We start from the raw sequence: 19,287 nt of genomic DNA, 5'->3' as shown, positions 1-19,287 counted from the left end.
CTTACCCTGCAGTAATGGACTGGAGCTGAAGGACGACCTGGGTTTTATTGAGATCCTCTGAGTTACTTTTACCATCAGTCTTCACCACTACGACCTCCCCAGTGGACATGGTTGCATCTTCAGTAGTTGCCATCACACTCAGGTGTTTTATGTGTCAGCCTTAAATATTTCTTGCCACAGAATTTCATGTTGCTAAAATAGGATACAGAAATATGTATATAAAAATAAGAACAATAAACCATAATCTTGCGAGCATTACATTTCATAATGAAAATGGTGAAATAGTTCTAGCTGTGTAAATAGCACTCATCCAATAACATTGTATAATGGTGCATGTTGCAGTTGTTAATGATATGGCTACATTTATAACATAAGGTTGATACAGAGGGATTCCGCTATACGACGTACATTGTATACACAGCTCAAATCATACGTTTGATTTAGGAGGCAGAATGTCGTGTTTTGGGCGTTGGGCACATGGCGCGATAACGTAAGAGCTAGCCATATCATGTTAAGTGCTCACAAACCATCGTTTATCCTTAATAAGACTAAACAAGTACACAGAGAAACTGATGGCAGATTCTTTTTTACTTTATACGGGCATCGATGGAAGCCATTACGTCTAACACAATGGCGTAACATATTGCTTATGAGTGAGTGAGTGAGTGAAGTAGCTGGAACTTGACTAGCAATGACGCGTATCGCCTTCAACTTTTGTTGTAATTGTTACGTGCTACTTATCTACGAAACGTACGTCGCTTCGTAACGTTGTATTATAACTCTCCGTCTCCCTGTAAAATGACGTCTGCTCGTACGGAGCCACGCATAGCAAACAACGGCGGCGATGCAACACTTAGATTTCGTAACGTAACAACCTGAAGTGTGTTCTTTACGCCGTAAATGGGCAAGTAATTAAAGACCATATATATTTTAAAGGTTAAATTAAATTACATTCCTTTACCGGTTGAGGAGAATTTACATCCAGAGCTCTGAAGAAACTGCGCATGCGCTCTTGACTATCTTAGCTTTACTTCCTGCTTAACAGATCGACTTGTCAAACACTGAACAACTTTAGACAATTCACAGCAAATGTCAATTTTTATTATAGTAACTCCAAACTTTATTTTATTATCATGGCCGAGGTTTTTTTTTTTTTTTACACAAATATCAATAGACCGTATAGGCCTACTGTTTTCTACATTTAAGCCTCTTGTGGCTCTGATATGCATAAGTATATCATTTTATTAGGAATCATTCGGCGTAGTGTACAGTCGACCCCCGCCATTTGCGGGGGATATGGGCGGCCCGGCCCGCGAAAAGAAGAAATCTAAGTATTGACAATTCCGAACACCCGGGCATTTCTGATACTTATGCAACACAATGCAAATGCTTCTTTTATACAGTGAAAACACACGGCGGATTGTATTGCTTTTGCCTGTGACATCATACAAATCACACATATTGTTATAGTAGTCAAACGACATCTCATCACATTTAAAAATCAAAATAATTCTCTCAAATCAAATTACAACGATCCAAAGTCCAATGCTTTCCAACGAGTGTAGAGATTTCTTTCACCGAATTTATTGTTGTTTAGACTTGTGACGTCATCTCGGAATTGCCAATAATTGACCGCACCTTCAGCCATTTGGCCAATTGACATCTTATAAATACACCCATCTGTGAGTGGGGCAGGTTGCTGGGCTACTAACTATTTGGGTCCAACATAACACTGTATTTTGACACTGTAAAAATGACAGTATTTTACAGGCAGCAGTGATATATATATATATATATATATATATATATATATATATATATATATATATATATATATATATATATATATATATATATAATGTTGGTATTTTGGCATTATGTTGACTGTATTAATGTATTTTTAATAAAATGATTTGTATTTATATTTACAGATCACAACCAGGTTGTTGTTTTTTTTCTTCAAAATAACAGGCCAAAAATTCCACATTTTAGGACCATTTCAAATTGAACTCTACCACAAACTTTTGCAAATTTTCAAAATAAAAGACATAATATACAGTGCTGCTCAAAAGTTTGTGAACCTCTTGAACAATTTGGACTTTCAAATTGTTTCAACCTGATTTTGTTGTTCAATCTGAACCATTACATTTTAAATGAAATAACTGGTGTAGGTTTAGCATTTCAATGCATTGTTCTTTTTTATTTATTTTTTATCAATTGTGTAGTCAAAACTTAATTAAAAAGAGTTTTTGGTCAATTCATGTAGGTGCAAAAGTAAGTGAACCCTGAGATGCATTGCTTAAAACAAGCAGTCAAGTAGGATCAGGTAGGACAAATTGGTAGCTAATCCAACCACTGAAATGGACCAATGAAATGAGAGGTTAAGCAAAGAAATTGTGCATCACTGACAGAAACAAACAAAACCACGTCTTTTTAGTTTTACCCAGGTGAACCCATACAGGTCAGTCATGTTGAGAGGAAGAGAAATCGCAGGGGACCTCAGGAAGTGGGTAGTGACAGCACATTTGTCTGGGGAAAGCTATAAAGTAATCTAAAAAAAAATTGAGCATCATTCCTTTGTGCAGCAGATCATCTGCAACACTGAAAATTACTACAATCCTGCCTAGAAGTGGACGATCTTCTAAAGTATTAGCAAGAACCACAAGAAAAATTATAATTCTGGTAAAAAGCAAACTCGAACATCACATTAAGGGATTTGCAGACCTCTTTTGCTGCATCGGGGACACATGTGGATGCTTCAACAATCAGAAGAAAAGTCAATCGACAAGGCTTTCATGGAAGGCTTGCTCGGTAGAAGCCCCTGCTCACCAAAATTTTTGCCAGAGAGTACCTGGACAACACTGAAGCTTTTTAGAAGTCCATTCTGTGGACAGATGGGTCAAAAATTATACTGTTTGGTCACAACTAAAACAGTCATGGTTGGTGAAAAGTCAACACTGCATACCAGCAAAATAACCTTCACCCTAGAGTGAAGCATGGGGGTGAGAATATTAAATTCTGGGCTGGCTTTTCATCCTCAGGACCTGGACAACTCCACATAATCCAGGGAATCATGAATTCAGAGGAATCTTTTGAAATCCTGGAACATAACATGAAGCCGTTCTTTGTGAAGTTACAGCCTGGTAGATGATGGATCATGCAACATGACAATAATCCAAAGCATTCCAGCAATACAACCAAGGAATGTTCTGAAGAACAACAAGATTCATGTTCTGGATGCGCCCAGTCAAAATCCTGACTTCAATTCTTTCAAAATACTGTGGCGGGACCTGAAGCGGGCAGTTTATGCTAGACGCCCATCCAACCTCTCTCAACTTGCTGCATTTTGCAAGGAAGAGTGGCAAAAATTCCCCCAAAGTAGATCACTAAAGAAAGTGTTTGGATGAAGTTCTCATTGCAAAAGGTGCAATGTCCGATTAAGTGAGAGGTTCACATACTTTTGCACCCATGAAATCTGAGTTTTTCTTAAATCAACAACTTTAGTTCAAGAATGAATGACAATATTATCATTCTTTTTGTTCTAGTCCATTATTTTCAATGTCAGCATTGTAGATTGGGTTATGATTTAACATGACATTTAATAAGGTTATTTTAATATTTTATACAAAAAATCTGACCATGTCTACAGGGTTCACAAACTTTTGAGCAGCACTGTATATATTTTTTTTCCTCTTGTGGACCCACTCATACTATTCCAACTTTAGTTGAGCTCATCCCTACCACATTCTTTTTTCAATTTTAAAAATAAAAGCCCCTGGGGCGATGGTTAGCTCACTGTGTTGAGCAACCGCACCATGTGTAGAGGCTCGTCTTTGGAGCAGGCGACCCCGGTTTAATTCCCGGGCTGTGCGGTCCTTTCCTGCAGGTCATTCCCTCTCTCTCTCTCCCGTTTCCTATCTACTCTTCAGCTGTCCTGTAAAAAAAAAAAAAGCCCCAAATTAAGATTTTTTTTAACCGTAAGATTGCACATGGTGACCAGGGCTGGTTGTATTTTTTTCAACTGAGCAATGCCACGACGATATCCTGTACTGCATATCAAGAACTTCTCGGCCCACCTGGCCACCATCTTTTCCAAGGTGGTTCTGGTGCATGGTTACCATCAGGTAAGGTATGCCAAAGACAGCTTTCTGCCGATGCCATTCGTCCTCGAGGGAGCGTCGCAGACATTTCAGCACTAAATGGGCCCTGTGCTGCGTGACACGCTGTTCTTTGTAGTACAAGGCAAAATAGTAGCCCCTGAGATAAAAACAGGTGGATTTTTTTGCTTATTTCATATTCCACAAACACAATATTAGAATACGGTAATTGGACTAGTGGGCAGCGTATAGAATATATAATTGTAAAGAACTTTTTGTTTTACTTGACTTCCCCTTTCAAGTGCTCTATAAATCAAACCAAGGTTGGGGAATCCAGGTCAAGAAAGTAAAAACCCTGTCACAGATTCACTTTAGCCACAGGTCCTTCTACTCAACTGGCAGGTTATCGAGCTTGTCTACACCTGCTGGACTTCGTATAAATTAGTGTTGTGTCATTCACGTACGTTTCGAAAAAAAAAAAAAAACATCTTTTCAGTGAACGTGAGTGAACGGATCCCTTCCTGAAGTGATTCGTTCTTTTTTCAGTTCATTTGAGCTCAGCCACGCTCATGTCGTCAATCTTCGCGAACGACCAATCAGCAGCCAGCGTCAGACACGGCTAACGTACTCCCGTGCTATTGGCATTAGCCAACGCGGATCAGCGAGTGAACGAGTCAGTGAGTGAACATGTTGCCATTTCCGGTTCACGAACGCATCAGCGAGTGAACGACTCAGTGAGTGAACGCGTTGCCATTTCCGGTTGACGAACGTATGAGTGAACGAGTCAGTGAGTGAACGTGTTGCCAATTCCGGTTCAGGAATGATTCAGTGAGTGAACATACTCTTGTTTTTGATAGAAACACACTCGTGACAACAAATATAGCAACATAACTTTAACTGTGTGTTTTATTTATTTATTTATTTTTATTATTATTTTTATTTTTTTACATCCGTGCCGCGGGGGGGGGGGGGTCTTTTTAATGAACTGATTCTAAAGATTCAGTTCACTTAAAAGAACTGTCATGCCCATCACTAGTTTAAATGGTGCCTGAAGGATTATTCACAGTATAGTACACACATTTATTGAAAGTCAATAGATATGAAATAAAAGGATTTACAATACACTAGAAAAAAATAGCATGCAGTCAACTTCTTAGTAGGTATTAACAACACAACACCTCTGCTTATTTTAAAACAACATCATATTCAATTACCAAAAATGAAAACATGCTCCTATTTAGATTTGGTATGACAGGTCACAGGGGATCTGTCTGCTATCTATCTGGGCTAGATTGACAGCAGGTCTGCAATCACAAAATTACTCATATCTACTTAACAATGTTCAACAACATATACAACTTCCAGTGTGGCAAAATTGTACTCAAACTATCATAAAATACATGTATGAAAACTGATACATAATACAGTGCTCAGCATAAATGAGTACACCCCAACAGGGTTGTAAGAACACTTTAATTTCCTTTCAGAATCAAGATTTTCTATGGAATATTATACTACAAAATACTCCCACAAGTGTGGGCCATTGATTGCAAACAAGAATTGTTAATTAGTACACACACACAATATATATATATATATATATATATATATTTTTACAAATGTATTAAGTAACATTTTGTACAAATAAGTAGACCCAGAGAAAAAAAGATTGATAACTTGTTAATTCCATGCCTAGTAGACATGTTGCTATCCATAAAAGTCACGGAGGTCATGGAAAATATAAGATGTAGTTGTTTTTGCTGTGGGATGCATTCATTTTTTGCATACTTAATTAAGGATTGTGTAATCTATGCATTCTATTATCAACCTTACTTTCATGTTGTGGGTTAAGCGCATATTCTACAGAAAACATTTTCTTAAAACGTTGGAAATTATTCTTATGTTCATTGAGATATTGAATTAAATATTTTAATCTTTCAGAGCGAGTGTACTCATATTCGCTGAGCACTGTATGTAAAAACAAGTACCATAAAACAATGATAGAAATCTGAAAATCAATTATCCAATTATGATTTGAATTAAATTATCAACTTTAAACGTACCTCATTTTTGTGCCAACGCTTATATTTATATTATTATTATTTAATTATTTATAATAGTACATATAACCCCACTAAGAGCTTGATTGGTATGGTTTTAATTGCATTTTATCTTTTGCACAGTTTGTTGAGTTTGTTGTATGCATTCTTTGAGCAGCTTCATATCTCTTGCTAGAAGTTTAAGACGTTGGGCCCGGTACACACCAAAGGATTTTTCAAATCTTAAAAGATTATTTATGTGTTATAAACCCCACACATGAACATTTAAAAAAATAGGCATTTTAGAGTTCTGGTCATATTGTGTGTAGCATGCTCCCATAATCTCAAAACAGACCACCACACGCATAAAGATTCTGTTCCACCACCAATCTCAAAACAAGGCCTCTGAGGCAGAAATCTTGCATGTTCACACATGAGCAAATAAAAACAAAGAATTTTCACTACCAGCAGCTATGTCACGCTGATATTTCCCGAGTTTTTCTGAAGGGACCCGAGACAGGAGTGTTGTAAAATGGCAATGTCGACAAACAAGACTTGTTTTAGAAAATACTTCTTGCCGTCTGAAGAACCCACTTTTATACAGAAAATGGCATTGGGTAGCTCATTTGTTTTTATTTATGGCCGCTTTCTTGTTCCTCTTGTCTGGGCACTTCTTTGATTGGCTACATTCCGTTCCACGTTACAATTCACGGCATCATGACTCAAGAGTACAGTAGTCAGCTTTAAGATTGTCGGTCAGACCTGTTTCAAACTATAACATTGGGACAAATTCACTCTTAACACACGCCAGACCACAGAATATTACAGGATAATCTTTTACGACACAATAGAGTTTGCCGTTTGTCGCTCTTACGATACAATACGATACGATACAATATACTTTTATTTTCCCCGTGGGGAACTTTTTCCTGGACTCCGTCCAGCTGCAGTTTGCAGTAAGGAAAAAACAACAGAATAGAAAGAGATAAAATCAAAATTAAATAGGAAGTGCAGCAGTAGTTTACAGTAAGAAAAACAACGGAATAGAGAGAGATAATTAAAATAAATAATACACGCACACTCCTATATATATATATATTGCACCACTTAGTTAATGTCGGTTATTAAGCAATTTGATGGATGTCGGCAGGAATGAGTTCTTGTAACGGTTCAGCCTGGTTCTGGGGGCCCTGAATCTCCTGCCAGAAGGCAGTAGCTGGAACTCATGATGCAGAATGTGAGTCGGGTCAGTAACAATTTTCTGTGCCAGTCTGGTGACGGACTGCTCATAAAGCATCTGTAGGGAAGGATGATTCCTGACCCCCATGATCTTCACGGCAGTCCGCACCAGACCGGCAATCTGTGACCTTGACTGCACAGTCAGGTTGCCGTACCAGGCCGCAATGCCGTATCTGATGATACTTTCCAATGCAGCCCGGGAGAACAACAGCATGATCCTCTGCTCCACTCCATAGACCCTCAGTCTGCGTAGGAAATAGAGACGCTGTTGGAGTTTGGAGCAGAGACTTCCAACGTGTACCCTCCAGCTGAGTGTGTTGTCAATGTGGACCCCCAGATACCTGTATGAACCCACCTGGCTGATGTGATTGCCTTTAATGACGATTGGCCCGTGGTCACCAACAGTTTTTGGATCAAATATCACCTCCTCTGTCTTCCCCACATTGAGCACAAGATGATTCCGGTCACACCACTGGACAAATTTCTCTATTTCTGAGAAATAGTCCAGTGGCCTACCGCCGGCCTGCAGCAAGCTGACGATAGCTGTGTCATCAGAGAACTTAATGATAAAGTTCTCAGGGTGTGATGTCACACAATCATTTGTGTACAATGTGAAGAGGACCGGGGAGCTGACGCAGCCCTGTGGGGCGCCTGTGCTTATGTGAAGGGGCAAGCACAGAACAAAAACAGTCCGATTATGTGTTTACCGGGCCCTAAGCATTTGGTCTGCTTTGTACAAATTTATACAGAGCAATCTAAAATAGACTGATCAAATACAGAAGCAGAATAGAAACACCTGCACAGTAAATTCCGTAGAGTAAATTTTACTCTAAAAAAGACTATATTTGGTCTCAGTTGAAACATAGCTCACTTTACACTTGGAAGAGAGTAAATTATTCACAAACGAAAAAAAATTACTCAAGGATTGAGGAACGATTGCAGAACACATATATATATATATATATATATATATATATATATATATATATATATTACTCTCTTCCAAATGTAACGTTTACTCTGTTTAGACTGGGACCGAATATGGTCTTTTTTAGAGGAAAATTTATGCTACGAAATTTACTGGGTGGGGAACTGTGCCATTGGAGCTTCTGAAACACAACACAATAGCGATACATTTGAAATAAATCCTAAATATTCCAAGGTCTGCATGCTACGATGTACACCAAGATGATTTGTAGATCATATTACGCTTTACATATATTGAACCCTGCACAGTCCGTATAATTCTGACACAAGGTGAGGATGAGGTTGGAGACAGACTGACTTAATTTCAAAAGATGACTGGGACAGGATGAGCTCTTTGTAAAACAGGCCATTGTTTTATGCTAATAGCATCACAAGTCAGCAGTGGCAGTTCTTTTCAGCAGGCACTTCATCTTCATCATTGGTTGGATAGAGGGCCTTGGTACTGAGGCCACTCTTTACTCCATCCCAGCCGTCACGAGTTTCAATTGCACCACTCTTCAGCAGCTCATACACGTCCCTGGTTAGATGCGCAAAGGCCCGGTCAACATTAATGTTGCATTTGGCTGATGTCTCTATATAGCGAATACCCAGCTCAGCCGCAAGCTGCTCCGCTTCATCCAGGCTTACCTTGCGCTCCTTCTTTAGGTCACTCTTGTGACCGATGAGAATGTAGATCATGTGGTGAGGCAAAATGTGCTCACTTACTTCATTGTACCACTCCCGTACATGTTCAAAGGTCTTGCGATTGGTGAGGTCAAACACAAGCAGCCCTCCCACAGAATTACGATAGTATGATGTTGTAATGGACCTGGTAGACAGACAATTTATGATATGTGAATTACTCAAGGAAAATCACATTTTGTATAGAAAACACACAATAAAATGAATGCAAATAAATAATGACTAAATGAAATGATACATTTTTCATTGATTGATTGAAATTTTTATTTGGAATATTTTCAACATTATTGCAATATATGAATAAGTGACAAAAATCAAAGAAAGAAAAGAAGAATCAAAACAAAACAGTCAATAGAAAATAAAATAATGAATGAATATTTGAAAAGGAGTGAGAGGAAGTAAAACATATTTACTCCCACACATTCTCATTAAAGTAGCACTAAGGAACGTCAATAAAATATTTTCATAACTCTTCTGATGAAACACCAACTTAAAACTAATTGAATGGTACCTTTGCCATGACCTGAGGGGGTCTGTATATTTTTTACTGGCACTAAGCAACTTTGAGGAGGATGGTAGGAACACTGCCACACAAAAAACTACAAATGTGCTGCCTTATGGCATACATCAAAAGCTACCCTGGATGAAAGGACTGTCAAGGATCAACATTGGCCCGGATTTCACTCGCTGGAGTGAGCTAAAAAACGACACAATGTGCTTGTCCTCATAGGAAACGTGGTCTTCCTTCAGACAAAACAATACCACTTTTGTCCATAAGGCATCGCCATAATCAACGTAAACTGAAAGTTTATTAGTGTTGCTTTAAGTAAATGACATAACAATTTATATCCTTCTCTTACATACATAAATATATGCAAGCTTACATGCACACAATATATTAATTCATACATGTAAACATACACCCATAGCCTAATGCGTTAATTTAATAACACATGTGCAGTCCCACCTATTAATCTACATCTACCTCTACCTCTGACACAAAAAGTATATTTGACTCTATTTAGAGTGGGACCAAATAGACTCAGTTTTAGAGTAATATTTACACTTGGAAGAGAGTAAAAAAAAAGATTTGAAAAAAAAAGTGACTCAAGGTATGAACAAACTCACAACCTTCAGTTTGGGGGACAGTCGATCTACTCCCTGAGCCACGCAGCTCTTACTTTCTGCTAGTATATCACTTGTGTCAGCTGCAGCTGATTCCATGATTGCATGGAATTTTCCAAACTCCAAGAGACCCAAAAAATTGTTTATGGTCTCTTGGAGATTAGAAAAGAGTAGAAGGGGCATAGCTCAGGTGGTAGTGTGGCAGTCTCCCAAGCTGAAGGTCGTGAGTTTGTTCCTTGAGTGGGTTTTGGTTGTTGTTGTTTTCAATTTTTTTATTCTACTCTCTTTCCTAGTGTAAACCTTAGCTTACTCTAAAACTGAGTCTATTTGGTCCCTGTCTAAATAGATTCAAATTTACTCTAAATAGAATCAAATTTACCCGACAGAATTTACTGTGTAACAAAAAATATATAACACAATTGTCCCAACACCTAGTAATTGACCCATCCTCCCTTCCTTATTGTTTGAAAATCAAATTTTTATACAGTATTTTTAAACTGTCTTATATTTGTACATCATTTCATCACCCCAATAAATCCCTACAGGAGCCCCACCCTGCATAGTGAGAGACAAAAACTGTTTCTTATTGTACAAAACCTGGGTTTAGGGCAGAGGTGGGCAATCTCAGTCCTGGAGGGCCGGAGTCCTGCAGGTTTTGTAGGTTTCTCACTTCCAACACAAGCTGATTCCAATCAACAGGATCGTTATCAGGCTTATGCAGAGCTTGCTGATGAGCTGATCATATATCAGCTGTGTTGGAGAAGGGCAACACGCAAAACCTGCAGGACTGCGGCCCTCGATGCCCACCTCTGGTTTAGGGCCTAATACTGACCCCTGGGGGACACCACAAACAATATCCAGACATGATGAGGAATAATCACCCAACTTAAACTGCTGTCTCCCACTTTATACTTTATACCTACTCATGCACTATTCCCCTTATACCATATCTTTCTAGTTTATTAAATTTATATATATATATATATATATATATATATATATATATATGGTTGATTGTATCAAATGCCTTCTTCAAGCCTAAAATTGTGATTAGTTCTATTGCTTCTATTATTGCCAGTGTTGTTGATCTATTAGACCTAAACCCATACTGATTTTCTGCAAGGATGTTGTGTTTTTCCAAGAAGGAGCCTCATCTGTTGTTGAAGAGTTCTTCCAGTATTTTGAAATTTGTGGTAATAAAGAGACCGGTCTATAGTTAGTAAAGCGGTGCTTGTTTCCAGTTTTATATAATGGTATGACCTTGGCTATGGTCATTTTATCTGGAAACCCACCAGTCTGAAACAACAGATTACATATGTATGGTTTAGAAATGGCCTTAATTCACTATTGACATATCAATATCATTTAAATCAGTAGATTTTTCTGTTTTTGTTTTTAATGACTATGTCCACTATTTCTTGTTCCGTCACAACTTTGGGAAGTAGAGAACAAGGATTTCTCTCTGGTAAATATTCTTCATAATTTCCAATATCAGGTATTTGTTTCGCTAATTCAGGTCCTATGTTTACAAAGAATCCATTTAATCTATTAACTACTTCATCCATTTTATACTTCTTCACATACTCATCAATAAAACACTTAGGCAGACTATTGTTATTTCTTATAATATCCTTTAGTATCTTCCATGTTCATGTGATGTTATGTACTTTATTATCCTCTAATATCCTTGTGTAATACATTTTCTTACTGGCTCTTATAATAATAGTTAACTTATATTTATCCTGACATAAACGATGCCTCAGAGAGACCACACTTCTCAAGCCTACCACCAATTACTAAATTTGTCTCCTTCGAGTATCTGTAGCAGAAAAATTGCAGCAAAACATCTCAGTTTACTGTAAAGTGTAAGGTGAGGTGCGACCCATGTAATATACTTAGCGATTACTAGTCTTAAGGTTACCACAAAAAAAAACATGTACACAAACATAAACATATACCGGTACATATTTTTTGCATACTACTTCAATTAATATTCATTTTTTAAATTGTATTAGTCCATCACGAGATGGTGCTAAATAATACACATTCTCCCTTTAAAGACGGCTTGTAAAACTGGTAAACTTGGTTTAAAATAAGATATTAATATTACACATCTAGAAAAAAAAATCTTTGCCAAAGTGATTTGGCACAGGCCTATTAATTTGAAACGAGCAATTATTAAGTGGTTGTTCAAACAACAATCAATCAATAATAATTTATTTATGTATGTTATGTAGCATTTGTGTGTCAGTTTTAGTGAGAGCAAAAAATACAATTTCATATTATGGGTAAATACTCATTTAGCATAGCTCAAAAGGACTTCTGGGGCAGTGCCCCAGGCTCTGCCCCTTTGCAAAATGTTACATTTTCTTTATGCAGGCATGCATCTGGTGTAGCAACATATGTCAAATGTCGTCAAAAAAACAACTAAATGCAGAAAACAGAAGTGTTTTGAGGAACATTATACCCCCCCCCCCCCCCAAAAAAAAAAATATCTACAAGCATTTTTGTAATCAATAACAAAATATGACCCTAGTGAGAATAAGCGGTTCATGAATGCATAAATGAACGTTTTTCATTTAACATGAACACAATGCGCGACCTTTCCAGCTAAGTCCACTTCATCACAGAGCTTATTCAAGAACAATATGAAGTGATCTTTCCTATCTTACCTGAATCGTTCCTGACCGGCAGTGTCCCATAGCTGCAACCTGATCTTCACCCCTGGTTGAATATCAAGTGAGCGAGCATAAAAATCGACTCCGACCGTTGGATCAGCCACATCACTGTAGACGCCGTCAGTGAAGCGCTTCAACAGAGACGATTTTCCTACTGTCGAATCACCGAGTAATATAATCCTGAACTGGTATTGCCATAAAATATCCATTTCATGACTAGATGAAGTGCCTCCATTCGTGTCTGGAATAAAGCTGACCGCGTACCGCGTTTGCAAGCCTAGCAGCTGCTCTCAGCTGATTTCCGACCAGAAAGAGAAGCAGATAACAGAGCGACGGTACCGATCATGTGACTGCATTGCCTGCATTACCTGTGTTCTTCTACAAACTACATCGTTCTAAAGCGGTTCGCACATATTAACGCACGTTGCATAAATACACACAAAGCTCATTTTATTTGCCGAAAAATGTGGACGTCACAGCCACAAATGAGTCAATATTTGGTCGAAAATGTTATCAATTTGGGAAAATGTAGTGGAAAAATACAATTCCCACCATGCTATGAAAACGGATACAGCACAAACCATACACATATATACTTGGATATCGCTTTAGGCGCAAAATCATACGTCAAAATTATTGCCATATTGAACGTGGCATAATTGAGTAGCCTAATTGAAATGATAACTTCTACAACCCCTGTATTAGGCTAATATTGCAAATAATTAATTAATTGGCATTGTCATAATATGGAAGGGTATGTAATAATAACGTGTGGTGATTTTAACACCTGTAGTTTATTATGGGGTCATAATGAAACCGGATGAAGCAGTGATGAATGGATGGAAATAAAGAATATATTCTTACAATGATCACCTAAGTCATTATTTCCAGATTTTTTAGAAAACACAAAAAAAGGAACCATTTGCATCATAATGAGATGATTTAGACAGAAAAGAATAATTTTTGCACACACACACAAAAAAATGACGCGCAATTATTTTAAGAAGGTGATGAAATGGTATGAGTAAATGATGGTAGTGGTAAAAAAAATTAATATTAGGAATGGTACTATTTAATTTTTAGGCTCATTAGGCATGAAATAGGAATTTCACATGCATCAGTGTCATTGTTTTTACAAAAGAAATATAGACTTCAAAATTTGAAATAAAACCTCTAGTCCTTTGATCAGGGGCGTAGCCAAAAATGTTTCATTAGGGTGGCCAGGGTGAAACCATGACTCAAATAGGGGTGGCCATAAATTCATACCTGAAATGTCTAAATAAGTGGTTCTTAACCATGCAACCATACCGTTTGCATGTCGACCTTCGGCTGCGAGCGCCGATTAGTTGGCTGCATAAAATAATTTCAGACCATGTGTTATGAATTCAATGATTTAGGGCTGTTACAATTGTCAATGAGTTGCTCAATTAAAGTAGAGCTTTCTGCCACTTGGCGGCAATAAGGCAAATGTCAGTTACTGACCTGTAGAAAAGTACAAAAGGAAACCGAACAGTGACATTTATGACTAAGTATTTAAAATAGAACTATGTTGATTTTACACATATGTATTTGTTCAAAACACTGATACAAATAAATAACAAACATAGCACTAACATAGGCAACATGACAACTGTGTCCAAAAGCACACCCGAAAATGTGACACAGTTGTTTGTTGATTTAAAAAAATATGTATTGAAGGTTTGTAAAATAAACTTTGGCTTGTGTACATGTGTGAGCACATGTGTAAACTCTGAAATGTTTTTTTGAATTTCAATCTGCTTCAGGAGCAGAGATATCAATTATTTAGTAGGCATTGACAATATTTTTGAATATCCAGTATCCAGGGGATGTGGCCGGGGAGGGGAGTTGTAGTGTGTCCACAAAAAAATAACATTATTCAGCATTAATTCTTGATGCATTTCATTCTGTTTCCCTTTGTTGTTGTTTTAAACAAGATGACCCTGTGACGGGGTGGTTACTGCTATGTCTGGGTGGTTCACTGAAACAAGGTGGTATGGACCTTTTAGCATTCATTTGACATTAGACACATTTGTTAATTAACAATTGTTTATTATTATAAACTTGTTCTTTTTGGATAACATATCTAGCTGTATTTTGTATTTCAGTCCATATTTGATTATTGGGGTTTGTTGCATATTCATCAGCTAGTTGTTTAATTTTATCTTCCAAATAATTTTCTAATTTTTGATCCTGTTTCTTTTTATAAGAGGAATATGATATAATTGTACCTTGAATTACCGCCTTTCCTGCTTGCCAGAGAGGAGATGGAGATGAGTTTGGGGAGTCATTTAATTCCAAAAAGTCTGCCCGCAGCCCACTCTCTCCTTGTGATTTTGTCAGACTTTGCATCTTTTAGCAGCAAAATGTTAAAACGCCATGTTGGGGGTGGTTGAAAGGTGTAGTCAATTTGTAGGGTGAGGGAGACTGGTGCATGGTAGCTGATAATAATAGGATATATTCTCGTAATTTTTTAAAATCAGAATTAAAATTATTTGTAAGAAAAAAATGCATTCTTGAAAATGACCAATGCACCGCGGAAAAGAAAGTAAATTCCTTCTTAGTCGGGTTTTAAAGTCTCCAGTTGTGCGCCAAGTCTAAAATCATCCATATATTCAGATTGTGATCGCCTTGCATATGTTATATTATTAGAACAATCTATTGATGGATTTAGGACTGTGTTGAAGTCTCCTCCAATGATAATAGTCGAATTTGCGGCTAAACCAAATAGCTGAGAGAAAAATGCATGGAAAGTGCCGGATCATCATTATTAGGGTCGTAACAATTCCAACTGTATATACTTTATTAAATAAAGTCTCCTGAATAATAATGTATCGGCCCTCTGTCTGTTACTGTGTTGTTTAGAGTGAAGAGTAGATTCTTATGAATGAGTATAGCGACTCCTCTTTTGTTTACTGTTATAGGAGGCAGAAAAAACTTGACTGAAGTCCTTGCCAATAAATATTTTTTCTTTAGATTTTTGTAGGTGGGTTTCTTGTAGGAGACAAATGTCTGCTTTTAATTTTGAGAGATGGTCTAAAAGTTTTATTCTATTTGCCTGTGAGCGAACGCCACATACATTCTAGGAAACCAGAACTAATTTATGAATATAGACAATATGAACTCAGTCCTGTGTGTATATCTATATAAGCTGCTTATTAACATTGATATGTTATGGAATGCAACCAGTGTACTGAGGATGATGGGTGGATGGATAGCGAGATTTAAATCTTGTTTGTTTGTTATGTTTGTTTAGGCATTGAACATATAAACAAGTAGCAGAAAAATAAAAATACAAGATTTAAAAGAAGAAAAATCTTATACAGTCATCATTAGTCACTGTTTACATGTTCAAAAGAGAGTCAGAAGAAGTTGAAAACTTATCTAGTCCTACCCCTTATTCTTTGTATGTTTTGACTTATATCATTATTGATACAATAATTGGTTGATATATTTCAATGAAATAAAACATGTAAAAGCCTACTCATGTATACAACTGCACTTTGACTTGCGTACATTTACCAGCAGCACATGTACATGAAATTCATAGGCCTACACCATAATACATTTATGAAACATATCCTCATACTCTCATACCAATTTTCACTATACTCATATTGATACATCTAAAAAAAATTACAACATTTCTGCAATTTTACCAGCTCATGTCCAATTTAACCTTTTACAGAAAGACACCTTTGCTTAATATTTGTTCTTGTTTTGATTTTTTGTGTAGAAACCTGTAGCCCTTATGTCATAAGGACAGCTTCTGAGTACTGTGGCAGAGTAGATTTTTGTGTGCTTTGTACAATATTTGTGCTATTTTAAACTTAACTAAGTCGTAAATTTTCATGTATTTAATTTAATGAAGAGTGAATTTGTTGGTTCTGTATATTTTTGATTGATTAATAAGTCTTATGGCTCTTTTTTGCAGTTTGAAAACAGGGTCAGTATTTAATTTATGTGCGTTTCCCCAGATTTCCACACAATAGGTCAAATATGGTAATAATAATTAACAGTATAATGTGTATAATGATTTCTTATTCAGGACATCAGTCAGTATTCCTATGATTTTCCTTTTGACTTTATCTATGTGTGACTGCCAACCATAATTTTTCATCACTAACCACTACAATATTTTTTTCTGATACACTCTTTCTATTTCAATTGCATTTACCACAATTTTGACTTGATGAGTGATTTGTCTAGTGCAAAAAACTATGAACTTTGTTTTGTTTAAGTTTAGTGATAATTTGTTTGTGTCAAACCAATTTTTTAATGTGTTCAATTCATACTCTACAGTATTCAGAAATTGCTTTAGGTTTTCTCCTGAACAGTAGAGTTGTGTCATTGGCAAATAAGACACTTCTGGATATTTTTGAGACACAATAGATATCATTTATATATAATGTAAATAGTTTAGGGCCTAGCACAGACCCTTGGGGAATTCTATGAGTAATGTTCAAGTGTTTTGATTGTATACAGTATTATTAAACTACAAGTAATGATATCCATTGTCTAAATAACTTTTCATCCATTTATATGCTAAAACCTCTTATGCCCTCTCTCTAATTTATTTATTATTATTAAATGATCTATAGTATCAAATGCTTTTTTTAATTATTTTTTTCCAGATCTATAAAAATTCCAACAGTTATTTGTTTTATTGTCTATGTTGGTAGATATTACTTCTATGAGTTCCATGGCTGCTATTAAGGTGGTCCGTTTTTCTCTAAATCCATATTGATTTTCGCTTAGTGAATAATTAGTAAGTAATTAGTGAATGTTTGTCTTTCTCCACTTTTATGAATAGGAATTACTTTTGCTATATTTCATTTTTGATGGAAATATACCGGCTTTAAACAACAAATTACATATGTATGTGAAAGGTTGCACAGCATATTCTATAATGCCTTTTACTAATGTCATATAAATGTTAAAACAATCAGTGGATTATTTATTTTTTAATGTTTTAACAACATTTAATATTTCTGTATCACTAACAAAAGGTTACTAAAATATGAGTCAAACTTCTAAATTATTGCAGATTTGTAATTCTTGTTGAATTCCCTTCCCAAAAATACCTGTTTTGTGAAATTTGACCCAGTAGTTAATTCCAGTAAGGTCCCTTCAGCTCTCAAAACTGCAGTCATCCGCGCCCATCTAAAAAAGCCTACTCTTGACCCTGACATTTTAGGCCACTGCAGACCCATCTCAAATCTCCCGTTCCTGTCCAAAGTCCTGGAAAAAGTGTTTATTTCCCAAATCCACAGTCATCTACACACTCTCATAAAAAACCTGTATTACAAATTCCAATCCGGTTTCCGACCAGCTCACAGTACGGAGACAGCCTTTGTCCGCGTCATAAATGACTTACTTATGTCTGCTGACCGAGGCTCACCATTTCTTCTCCTCTTACTGGACCTGTCATCTGCATTCGACACTGTGGACCACACCATTCTGTTACATCGGCTCCAAACTATGATTGGACTCTCTTCGGTCCTCCTCCTCCACCTACTGCCTTCACCAGCCTAGGTCCAGACTCTCTACTATGGGTCACAGGGCCTTCCAGATAGTCGCCCCGCGGCTCTGGAATGCCCTTCCAAAGACCTTAAGGGCTCAAGACCTTTCTTTTTAAAAAGGCCTATTAATATATTTTTTTCTGTTAGATTTTATGGTTTTTACCTGTTTCATTTATTGTAATTTGTTTTAACTTTTCCCTGTAGCACTTTGAGATATCTTTTGAAATGTAAAGTGCATTACAAATTAAAGGTATTATTATATTATTATAGTTACTGAGAAATAAGGAAAGGCGGGCGGCCATGCCCCCTTATGCCGAAAATATAAAAATTCGGCTCGTTGGAGATACAAAACTCCAGCTCTGCTTGACCTAAAATTTTGCATTTTGCGCACTCATATTTCTTGATTATTACTTAAATCCTTGCACATTTGCTTTTAGTGGTTGAATGTTGTGCTTCCTTAATTAATTTTTGAGATTTCAAATTTGTTTCTCTTTTTTTATATTTTTTTATTCCTGTTTAAAGTATTAAAACGTTGAGTGCTTACTTAAATTAAGGTATTAAGGTCTCGTCTTCTTTTCATGACAGGTGGACTAATAACTGCATCTGTTAACCACTGTACATTCTTAACTGCTTAATAATCCTCTCGAACTATAACAAATAACAGAGGGGGCTTTCTGTTGTTTCCCTAAATTCAGATGGGAAATGTGTCGTCAGGTAACAAATAGTAGCTCAGGATATCAGTTGAGGGCCCAGGTTAAGGGAGATGACCTTCTTCCAAAAATTGAACATGACCGGCTTTGAACTCCTAAGGCCGAAGGTAATCAATCACAAAAACGAATTTAACTGTGCAAACACCTGCTCGAGAGCCACTGTGGGAAGGTAACAGAGGCTGAGGCATTTA

General features: G+C 36.8%; 2 protein-coding genes across 4 annotated transcripts in view; both read right to left on the bottom strand.

The window, feature by feature from the left end:
* gmeb1 (glucocorticoid modulatory element binding protein 1) overlaps positions 1 to 3,816 on the bottom strand; it is a 60,512-nt gene extending 56,696 nt beyond the window's left edge. The window contains exons 1-2 of one of the 3 annotated variants that reach the window (XM_077547868.1): positions 3,797 to 3,816; positions 6 to 192 (exon numbers count right to left, since the gene is read on the bottom strand). In XM_077547868.1, the coding sequence (XP_077403994.1) occupies positions 6 to 133 (128 nt within the window). In that variant the 5' untranslated portion in view covers positions 134 to 192; positions 3,797 to 3,816. Of the gene's footprint in view, positions 1 to 5; positions 193 to 408; positions 429 to 961; positions 1,099 to 3,796 lie in introns of those variants that run through there. The other 2 variants (XM_077547867.1, XM_077547869.1) reach the window with 2 other exon arrangements.
* Positions 3,817 to 4,513: 697 nt separating this feature from the next.
* rab42a (RAB42, member RAS oncogene family a) lies at positions 4,514 to 13,323 on the bottom strand. Its single transcript, XM_077547877.1, has 2 exons — positions 12,841 to 13,323; positions 4,514 to 9,170 (listed from the first exon to the last, which is right to left on the bottom strand). The coding sequence occupies exons 1-2, from the start codon at positions 13,053 to 13,055 to the stop codon at positions 8,738 to 8,740; spliced, it is 648 nt and encodes a 215-aa protein (XP_077404003.1). The 5' UTR covers positions 13,056 to 13,323; the 3' UTR covers positions 4,514 to 8,737.
* Positions 13,324 to 19,287: the final 5,964 nt, after the last annotated feature.

The sequence above is a fragment of the Vanacampus margaritifer genome, chromosome 17, assembly GCF_051991255.1.
Source record: "Vanacampus margaritifer isolate UIUO_Vmar chromosome 17, RoL_Vmar_1.0, whole genome shotgun sequence".
NCBI lineage: Eukaryota > Metazoa > Chordata > Actinopteri > Syngnathiformes > Syngnathidae > Vanacampus > Vanacampus margaritifer.
This window is presented reverse-complemented; position numbering and strand designations above follow the sequence as displayed.